The sequence below is a fragment of the Otolemur garnettii genome, unplaced genomic scaffold (assembly GCF_000181295.1).
Source record: "Otolemur garnettii isolate 467f Iridium unplaced genomic scaffold, OtoGar3 scaffold00115, whole genome shotgun sequence".
In the NCBI taxonomy this organism is placed as follows: domain Eukaryota; kingdom Metazoa; phylum Chordata; class Mammalia; order Primates; family Galagidae; genus Otolemur; species Otolemur garnettii.
The window spans coordinates 1,547,658-1,558,331 of NW_003852510.1; the positions used below are offsets into that span (position 1 = coordinate 1,547,658).

At 49.7% G+C, this 10,674-nt stretch overlaps 1 protein-coding gene across 4 annotated transcripts in view; it reads left to right on the forward strand.

The window, feature by feature from the left end:
• The window catches only part of ACTN1 (actinin alpha 1), a 111,499-nt gene that overhangs the window by 61,125 nt on the left and 39,700 nt on the right, over window positions 1-10,674 (forward strand). For all 4 annotated transcript variants that reach the window (XM_003797369.3, XM_003797367.3, XM_003797368.3 and 1 more), the window contains exons 2-3: window positions 909-1,023; window positions 5,686-5,805. In XM_003797369.3, the coding sequence (XP_003797417.1) occupies window positions 909-1,023; window positions 5,686-5,805 (235 nt within the window). The remainder of the gene's footprint in view (window positions 1-908; window positions 1,024-5,685; window positions 5,806-10,674) is intronic.

Here is a 10,674-nt window from a genome sequence, read left to right on the forward strand (position 1 = left end):
TTGCCACTCAGAATACACATTGGGGTACTTACTGTTCTTTCTCCTTATCCTGACACCATGCTTCTGAACTCTATTCCCAACAAAACATATTAATCCTTTCTCTTTGCTAGCTGCCAAGTGAGAAAGGATTGGATAAACTATTTTACCTTAAGGTGTCAAGAAGGCTTAATATGTTACCTCTGGATTACTTTGCCTTAAAACTGTTAAGATTGAAACTAGGGCTGGGCATGGTAGCTTATACCTGTAATCCTAGCACTCTGGGAGGCTGAGGCGGGTGGATTGCTTGAGCTCAGGAGTTCAAGACCAGCCTGAGCAAGAGCAAGACCCCATCTCTACTAAAAATAGAAAAACTGAGGCAAGAGGATCGCTTGAGCCCAAGAATATAATCATTATAGCACTACCAAGGGTGACAAAGTAAGACTGTCTCAAAAAGAAAAGTATTGAAACTAGGTCTTATAACCTAAGAGATAAATTGCTAAGAATGGGATTGTGGCCCTTCTAAATGTGGGTGGGGCTGACATCTTTGAAAGGGAGTTGGGAGGTATTGAGGGAAGGTGCTGCTTCATCTGTGCCTCTGGTGCCCCCATGCTGTGGACTCTGTGGGGGGCCCTTCAGCTGCTGTCCTCTGGGGAGCTCAGCACTTGATTAGTTGCTGAGGGGAATGAGACTCTGGGGGACAACTGCTCAGAGGTTCTGTGGGCTCTGCTGAATGGGTGTGCACCTTCCCTGGCCCCACTAAATGGCTCATCCAATGAGGGGATGCCCCCAGTACCCTATACAGAACTGGAAAGATGGTATGAGGCAGGTGGGGTGGGTTCTGGGGACCCATGTAAGCCCCTGTTGAGGACCTCAGAGACTGTGCGGCTTGTGGTGGAGCCTGACCACTTGCTCTTCTTCACTTTTCCCAGACATTCACAGCCTGGTGCAACTCCCATCTCCGGAAGGCAGGGACACAGATTGAGAACATCGAGGAGGACTTCCGGGACGGCCTGAAGCTTATGCTGCTGTTGGAGGTCATCTCAGGTGAGGGGCTGGCCCAAGATGAGGTGCTGCTTGCTGGCTTCTGCCCTGATACCTCTGTGTTTATTCTGCACATGGCCATGGCCAGCTTTGGGTCTCTTGAGACAAGCTGGGGATGGAATGTGTGAATTCAGACTAAGAAACTGGGTCTCAAATCTGGTTCTACCACCAACCATCCTGGTGTCATTTTTTTTGAGATAGTCTCACTTTGTCACCCTCAGTAGAGTGCTATGATGTCATAGCTCACAGCAACCTCAAAATCCTGGGCTCAAGCAGTTCTCTTGCCTCAGCTTCCCTAGTAGCTGGGACTACAGGCATCTGACACAATGCCTGGCTGTCTTTAGAGATGAAGTCTTGCTCTTGCTCAGGCTATTCTTGAACCTGTGAGCTCAGGCAATCTACTCGCCTCAGCCTCCTAGAGTGCTAGATTATAGGCATAAGCCACTGCACCCAGCCCCAGGTGTCTTGGGCAAGTTGCTTTGCCTTTTTGTCTCACCATCCTCATTTGCAAAAGTAGGGGTCTTGATGGATGGTCTCTGAGGCTCCTTCTCCCACATGGTAGGATTTCATGGCCAAGAATGTAACCAGGGATGACCGTCTTCAAACTTTGGCTCCACTACTGCCTAGTTACCTGTCTCCAGGTGACTTCAGGGCATTGTCCAGCTCCCAGTTTGTCCAGCTGTCTAGAGGGACAGGTCCACTTGCTGAATGTATGTCTCAGCTTGCTTGTAGATATCTTTCCTCTGCTCTTAGAGGGTGGTGGTCCTCAAGGGGCTAGCCATGGTGCAGAGGCCAGGCTGTCTTAGCTACTCCACTTTACCTTTACCTAGTGTGTCATAGGCCTAATCTCAGCCCAGAGCCCCCTACCCCAACCTCCCCCTCAAATACTGAACCTCTCTGGGCATCTCTACCCAGATGTCCCACCGGGTCCTCTCAGCATGTCCAGACTTGTGCTTGTCACTCCTGCCCCCAGCAAATCTCTTTCTGTCTCCCATAGCCTCATTCTGCACCTAACCTGGGGTTGTAGACAGCTCTTCTTTGCTTTTCTTTCTAACTTGCCATTCATGTTCTGTTCATCTGTTTCCATCTTCCCAATCCTCTTAACCCCTGCTGCTGTGGTGTCAGTGTGAGGCCTGTGTTGCCTCTCATCTAGGTGATAACACAAAGGCCCCAGGCCCCTCAGCTCCTCCCTGCAGTCTCCCCTGTGCAATAGCCAGAAGCATTGCCCCACCATTGTCCAAATATGGTCATGCTATTCCCTGATCGCACCGGTGCCTCCTAAGGCTTTGAGCCTGCAGGCTACATTCCTCAGCTTAGTTTACAGGATACAGGATCCTTCAAGAGCTGGCACCTGCTTTGTTTTCAACTAACTATTCCCAAAAAGGTATCAGACCTTGGACCCTCTGCCACATAGGGAAACGTGCAGTTCTGCCCAGGTGCGTTGTATATTTTCTATTTCCTGTGCCTTTGCATGAGCTCTCCCTCTTTTTATAAAAAATAGTTTTTCTATTTCCCTTTCAGACCTAACCTGTATGTGTGGCGTTTATACATTTGTGTACATATGTGGTAAAGTCACATAACACAACAGTTGCTATTTTGAACCCTTTTCAGCATATATAGTTCAGTGGCACTGAGTACGTTTACATTGTGCAGCTGCCACCATCCTCCTTTTCCAGAACTCTTTCCATCTTCCCACATTGAAACTCTCTACCCATTAAGTGAACTGCCTATGCTCTTCACTTCCCTCTCCTAGCAGCCACCATTCTACTTTTCCTCTCTGAATCTGACTCCTAAGGACCTCGTAGGAGTGGGATCAGGCGGGGGATGTCCTTCTGGGGCTGGCTCATTTCACTTGGCATCAAGTCTTCCCGCGTCCTCCCTGTTGTAGCCGGCATCCAGATCTCCTCTCTGCTTAAGGCTAAATCATATCCCATCATATGTTTCACCACATTTCGTTTATCCACTCATCTGGGGATGGACACTTGGATTGCTTCCACATTTTGGCAATTGTGAAAAATGATAGGGCTGTACAAATAAATATTTTTTGAATCCCTGCTTTTAATTATTTGGGGTACATACCCACAAGTGGAATTACCAGGTCATAAGGTAATTCTCTCTTTAAATTTTTTGTATTTTTTATTTTGTTTTATTATTATTATTTTTTTGATAACAGCTCACAGCAACCTCAAACTCTTAGGTTTAAGCGATTCTCTTGCCTCAGCCTCCCGAGTAGCTGGGACTACAGGTGCCAGGCACCAACGCCCAGCTATTTTTTTTTGTTGCAGTTGTCATTGTTGTTTAGCTGGCCCGAACTGCCAGCCTCAGTGCATGTGGCTGGCGCTGTAACCACTGTGCTAGAGGCGCCGAGCCTCTTTTTAAATTTTTTGAACCACTGCCATTCCTTCTAACTGCCTTTTAGAATATCCTTTCCTATCTCCTCCCCCAGCACTGCCCAGTGGAAAACAAACCCGGCATTACTCTTTTTCATTCTTCAAAACTCAGCTTGGGGGTTTTCTCCAAGAGGGCTTCCCTGACACACACACTCCCTCTGAGCTTGCTGTGCCTCCCATAACACCCTATCAATCCTGCCATTGTGTGGATCTAGCCCCTGGCTTGCCTGTCTCCTTTCCCATTCTTTACTGAGCTTCCTGGGGGCTTCTTACCTCTCTGGTCCAAGTGCCTGGAGCTGTCCCATCCTGTATGGGGCACTCCAGAGACCTTGGCGTGACTGAATGTCCAGCACTACGCCTATTTGCTGGCCTTCAGTTCCTGCCCATGCACATCTGTGAAGCACCACTGTCTCTTCCCAGGGATGGGGAAGATCTGCTCAGTGCAATGCTGCCTTCCCACTGAGCATCTTTGGAAATTAATAGGGTAGCAGGGATGAGGAGAAGGAAGAGGGTTGCTGCCTGCAGAGATTCTTCTCTTTATTGTTTGGGATTTATTGAGAGTACAAAGAATTAGGTCACATTAATTCCTGCAGAGATTCTTGAAGAGGTGTCCCTGAACCACTTGCACCAGAATCAGCAGGACCACTTGTTCAAATGTGGATTCCCAGGGCCCTACCCCACCTCCTAAGTCAGGAACCTGGTGGGGCTGGGGGGTTCTGGAAGTCTATAGTTGAGCAAGTTCTCCATGTGATTTCATGCAAACTGAAGTTTAGGAGCTGCTGGCCTGGTCCTGCGCACCTTTTCCCATCCTTTGTTTAAGCTTCCCTCCTCTGCTGCACAGCTGGCAATGGCTGGGAGCTCGGGCTTAGCAGGCCCCAAGGGCTGGGGCAGGAGCAACCCTCCAGGGAGGGACGTGGTGCTGCCTCCGTCAGTCCTGCAGGGTGGGAGCCCTGGTGCCATCTCTCCTGGGCAGGAGATGGTGTAGGACCTTCCTCGGCAGCAGCCATTGCTTCAGGACATCCACAAGGGGAAAGTTTTGATTTAATTAAAAAACAGCTGTACTTCCCTGGGAGCTGACAACCAAATCCCATCTGTGGCAGGAAGTCTGCTCTCTTCCAGAAGCTGGCAGGCTGCTGGGAAGGTGGGAGGCTGGGTAGCTGCCGGGGAAAGTGGTGCTCTGATGGGGTGGGCCTGGCCCAGTGTCACAGGCAGACCACTGACAATGCGCAGGGGTCTGAGTTGCAGGCTCTAGGATATTGGTTCTCAGCCTTGACTCCTTGGAGCCATGTACCCCTTCCCTGGGTATCTCTACACGTGTTGGACTTCCTAATTTTCAAATCATTTCAGGAGAGTCATGAATGCTGTCTGTTTTGGGATAAAAATGTTCTTAGTAGGGTATTTAGAGAACCAGCTTCTCTACCCCCGTTTTCCCAAAGCCTCTGACCTTGAAACCCGGGCAGCAGAACCTCCCCTGTAGATGCTGAAGGTAGGGGGAGTTGGGCCTGAGCAGGGGTGGAGGGTTGACCCAGAGCTTGAGCCATGGCGCTCACAGGAGGCAGAATAATGGGATAAGAGCTGCGCCTCTCAAATTGGGAGGAGCTGCTGTGGACAACTCTATTTAAATACCTGGGAACACTATCACAAGACTCTGGTGACCTGTACCCCATTCCCAGGGCAAAATGGTCTAGACTGGAAGGAGATCAGCCCTTTGCACGTTCTGTTCCCTCTGCTTTGATCACCCTTCCCAGCAATCTTCCCTATCTGCAAAGACTCAGGCTTTCCCTGACCACGCCTCTTCTTCCTCCTCTTTCACCTCCTCCTCCTCTTCCTCGCCCTCTCCTCCTCTCCTTCCTCCTCCTTTTTTGAAGACCATTGATTCTTCTTGGTATTTGTTCATTGTATATATTTATTTGTGTATTTCTTTATTTAAGGTCTGTCTCTACTACTGGATTGTAATTACATAAAGGCAAGAAACTGTTTTATTCACCTCCATATTCCCACTACCCAGCTAACTCCCTGGCATGTACTAGGGGGATAATAAGGAAATGCTGAGTCCTAGCAGGAAATGGAAGAAAGAAGAATCAGGATAGACTCTCCTTCTCTCCTGGCCAGGGTGGCATCTTGCAGCCCTTGAGAGGTGTGTGCACGCATACACGTGCACAGACACACTCCCACACCCCTCAGTAAGCTGTGCCGGGGCTGAGGTGCTACGAGAGCAGCCCTGGCTCTGGGTTGTAGCATCTCACCTTCATTTTCTTCCCTCCTGATCCACCAGGTGAACGCTTGGCCAAGCCAGAGAGGGGCAAGATGAGGGTGCACAAGATTTCCAATGTGAACAAGGCCCTGGATTTCATAGCCAGCAAAGGGGTCAAACTGGTGTCCATTGGAGCTGAAGGTGAGTAAAGCCTGCCCTTGGCTGCCTCGAGGAGCCTGGTTTTCTTTGCCTTCCGGTTCCCTTGGCCTTTTCTTGGCTGACTCTTGGACCCACGCATCACTTGGGGGCACTTGATAATGGGTTCCCCAGAGCCCCATCTGGCTAGATTCTTCATGTAACAGCACTTACCTTCTGGTCTTAGCCCTGCCCCAAACTGAGGACTCACAGCCCTGTTCCCGGGCCCACACCCCTTACCACATCCTTTCAGTGTGTAGAACACCGTCTCCCTCATCTGCAGACCAGATTGCACTTTGCTGCCTAAAGTGGAACGTTGTGTGAGCTGGGGTGGGTGTGCACACTGGTGGGCAGAGGGTGGAGGACTGTCCAGAAGCCTCTAGGACAGCGGTTCTCAACCTGGGGGTCGAGACCCACAGGAGCCATGTTAGAGGGCCACAGCATTAGGAAGATTGAGAACCACTGCTCTAGGAGCATTTCCCTCTAGTGCAGCTTCTTGGCTCCTTTCTCTTCACTTTAACCCATTTAAACCATTGCTGAGTGTTCTTAAAGATTAAAAGAAGGTAGCACAATTTCTTGTGTGCATTATGGCGCCTCTGAGGGGTTTGGGGTGGGTTGAGGCAGTTAGTCTACTCTAACCAGCCACCTGCTCTGTGATGCCACAGAGACCTAAAGATGAGCAAGATAAAGTCTCATTCATTCGTTCAGTCAGGACACAAGCACGGCTGTAAGTATGGAGCATTTGCTGTGCCCAGCACTGGGCAGAAACCCTTCACAATAGGGTTGTATAATCTTGCTTAATCCTCACAACAACTCTATGAGGGAGCTCTAATTATTATCTCCATTTTATGCTAAGAAAACAGAAGTTAAAGAGATTACATTACTTGCTTAAGGCTCCCTCCTCAGTAATTGGCCCTGACACCAGAGAAATGCCCCCTGAGAGTGGCCTTTCCTTGGAGGTGGGGGACGGAGGACGGGTCCGGGTCCTGCTCCTGGTAAAACCATAGGAGCAGCTCCCTTCTCTGATTGGTGCTTAGAGTCCCCTTCCTTCTAGAAATTGAAGGGTTTTGTGTTGATGCACTAAACGCAAAGCTTTAGCATATAGAGGCTCCGCCTGGGGCCTAAACTGCCTGACACGGGCTTTTGTAAATGTTGGAACTCAGCCATGCCCATTTGTTTATGTATCAACTGTGGCTTTTATGCTACCACAGCAGAGTTGAGTAGTGTAACAGAGATCATATGGCTTGCAAAGGCTGAAATATTTCCTATTAGGCCTTTTACAGAAAGAGTTTGCTAACCCTGGCCTTATAGGGAACTCAGGCCAGTGCCTGAGGTGGTCAAAGGGAGTGCCTTGTGGATCCCAGCATCCCCCCAGCTGTGAGCTTCTCAAGGGCAGAAGCTGTGTGCTTTTCATTCAGTGCTTTTACATTCAGTGGCCCCAGCTCCTAACAGCATGATGCACACAGCGGGTGCTTGGTAAATGTTTAGAGGATTTGCCCATAGCAGGGTACTCTGCTTTGTGATTGAGAAAATACTCTGCTTTTTGTTAAGAAAAGAACAATTTGGCTTGGTGCCCGTAGTACAGTGGTAGTACAGTGGTTACGGAGCCGGCCACATGCATCAAGGCTGGCAGGTTTGAACCTGGCCTGAGCCAGCTAAACAACGACAAATGCGACAAAAAAATAGCTGGGTGTTGTGGTGGGCACCTGTAGTCCCAGCTACTTGGGAGGCCGAGGCAAGAGAATCGCTTACGCCCAAGAGTTTGAGGTTGCTGTGAACTGCGATGCCATGGCACTATTGAGGGAGACATAGTGAGACTTTGTCTCAGAAAAAAAGAAAAAAAAAAAAAAGAACAGTTTGTTTTATTAGGGAGGACTAAAGACTTCACAGGAGAAGTTTTAACTAAGCAGACTTTGAAACCAAAGAAAATGCCACTTGGCCCGGGGGTGAGCAGTAGGGATGGGTGGGACTGTGGCGAGCTGGAGAGAGCGTGTCCTAAGCAGGGCAGGTACCACACAGATCTAGTTAGCTTGTTGCTATGTGGGGACACAGGTTCAGCATTGCGAGGTCTTCTAATTTTTCAAAATAAGCCAGAAATCTAGATTTTTATTTTTATTTATTTATTTTTTTAGAGACAAGAGTCTCACTCTGTCACCCTTAGTAGAGTGCTGTGGCATCACAGCTCACAGCAACCTCCAACTTCTGGGCTCAAGCAATTTTCTTGCCTCAGCCTCCCAAGTAGCTGGGACTACAGGCACCCGCCACAACGCCTGGCTATTTTTTGTTGCAGTTTGGCCAGGGCTGGGTTCAAACCTACCACCCTTGGTAGATGGGGCTGGCGCCCTACCTACTGAGCCACAGGTGCCATCCGAAATCTAGATTTTTAAAAAGGAAAATTTGGCCATTAGTTAAAAATAAAGTTTTGTTTGTTTGTTTGTTTTTGAGACAGAGTCTCACATTGTTACCCTTGGTACAGTATGGTGGTATCATAGCTCATAGCAACCTCAAACTCTTGGGCTCAAGTGATTCTCTTGCCTCAGCCTCCCAAGTAGCTGAGATTATAGGTGCTTGCCACAACGCCTGGCTATTTTTAGAGATGGGGGTCTCACTCTGACTCAGGCTGGTGTAGAACCTGTGAGCTCAGGCAATCCACCCTCCTTAGCCTTCCAGAGTGCTAGGATTACAATGGCGTGTGCCACTGCGCCCAGCCAAAAAAAATGTTTTGTTTTGTTTTTTAAAGAAAGCTCTACTAGGCTGAGCTTAGGAATTTGAGACCAGCCTGAGCGAGAGTGAGACCCCGTCCCTACTAAAAATAGAAAAACTAGCCCCACATCATGGCAGGTGCCTATAGGCCTACTTGGGAGACTGAGGCAAGAGGACTGCTCAAACCCAGGAGTTTGAGGTTACTGTGAGCTGTGATGCCATGACACTCTACCCAGGGCAACAGAGTGAGACTCTGTCTCAAAAAAAAAAAAAAAGAAAGAAAAAAGAAAGAAAGAAAGCGCTACTGAAGGGGAAAGTAGGGTAGAACAGCACTTACTGAGTACTGACTCTGTGTGTGGCTAGATTGGGTGCTTTATGTGAGTTATCTCTTCCTTCTCTCATGACAGGCTTGTATGGTATTACCAGCCATGTTCCACATCTAAGGAACTGAGGCTCAGAAGAGTTGCTAGGGAGGAAGAGTGTAGTCAGTTGAGCCCAGACTCTGAGCCAGCTGCTTCTGTGTGGCAGAACAGGGTTAGACCCAGGCGTCCGGGCTGCAGAGCTGAGGTCTGATCTGCTACCCCCTCTAGGGGGTAACCAGGGCAGAACTTCATGTCTGATTTTCCTCAGTAATGAATGGCAGGTGGATTTGGCCACGTCCACACCAGCAAAGTGAGCAGGAGCAGGGCTGGGCCAATGTCACTGCCTCTGCTATGCTTAGGAGGCCACTTTCCCTGGCCGGCTCAGTTTGTGCCTGGAACACAGGCACTGGGAATCGAAAGCTTTTTAAAAGGCTCCTTTACAGCAAGATACTCTTTTCCCTCTCAGCACCCTAGGGAGTCAGTGTTTCAGCTCTGGCTTCATAGTTTGAAATAACCTATCCCCATTTCAAGCTGGGATGGCCATTCTGTTGAGCCAAGAAACTAGATGAGGCACCCCCCCAAAAAAAAATTTTTGGAGGGGTCGGGGGGGTGGCGCCTGTGGCTCAAAAGGGTAGGGCACCGGCCCCATATGCTGGAAGTGGCGGGTTCAAACCCAGCCCTTTTTTACTGAAATGAAGTTTCCTGCTATAGATTATAAAATAAAAGGCAATGGTGCAGATCACCTGGAATAAGCTGTCCTGGAGGTGGGGGTGGGAAGGCGATGCTGGGTGTCCCAATGCAAAAACATCCCAAGCTGCTGAGAGCTGCGTCCTGGGGCCCAGGCCCAGCAGGAGCAGCCTTTGAAGGGTTATCATGTGGTGCAAGGACTAGACTGTCTGGTCAACCCTGAAGGGCAGAATCAGGCCTGGAAGACAGATCCCTTGGGCAGACCTTTCTGGATGACACGTGGGGTTCCCTGCCGCTGAAGGTGTTCAAATGGAGGCTGGAGGCAAGGAACTAATGTATATCAGGGAAGGGTTAGAAAAGATCCTTAAGATTTCTCCCATGATAAACTGTTCTGGAATGTCCAGATATCAGGGAGTTGAGACTTGGCCTGGCCGGGGAGGGCGGGGCATGGAATTTAACCAGGGGAGAGGTGCTGTGAACTGAGTGTTCTGTGATTTAGCGTCTGTCCTCAGGATGGAGGGACGCTGGTAGCCCTGGGGGTTCGAGTGTCTGCCACATAGAGTTTCTGCAGCATCACTCATTCTGTGCAGATGACTGCATCCCTGGAGTGGGGAGGAGGGACAAACAGGTTCTGAGTAAGCAAAGGATGTGAGCAGCACAGCAGACCTGGTTGGTCTCCCATCATAGTCTTTCGCTTCTGAGCCCAGCTGAGGCCTTGGAGCTCTCTGCTTGGGCCCTGAGTTCCAGGCAGACCCTGACGTGAAGCTGCCTGGGAGATGGCTGTGCCTGCTGCATACACCAAGAGGCCTGGGAACAAGGACCTACCATTCTAGGGAAGGGGGACACAGAGCCCTCCGGGCAGAGTCAGTTGCTGAGAGGGGGCCGGGAGTCAGGCAGGGCTGGGGTGGGTGGTATATGGGTTGTTGATTGAACACACTCCACTCTCTTTGCCTGTGCTTGGCGCCCCTGTTTTCTTTGCCATGAATGAGAATTTAGTAGGCAAAAATCCCTGGGAGGTTTCTGGGGAAAAAGAGGAGTAAGTAGGCAAGGCCCAAAAGAGAACCCCCCTGCCTTCCTTAGTGCTGGGGGGTGGGGGGCTCTGAGGATGGTAGGACTGCAGGCA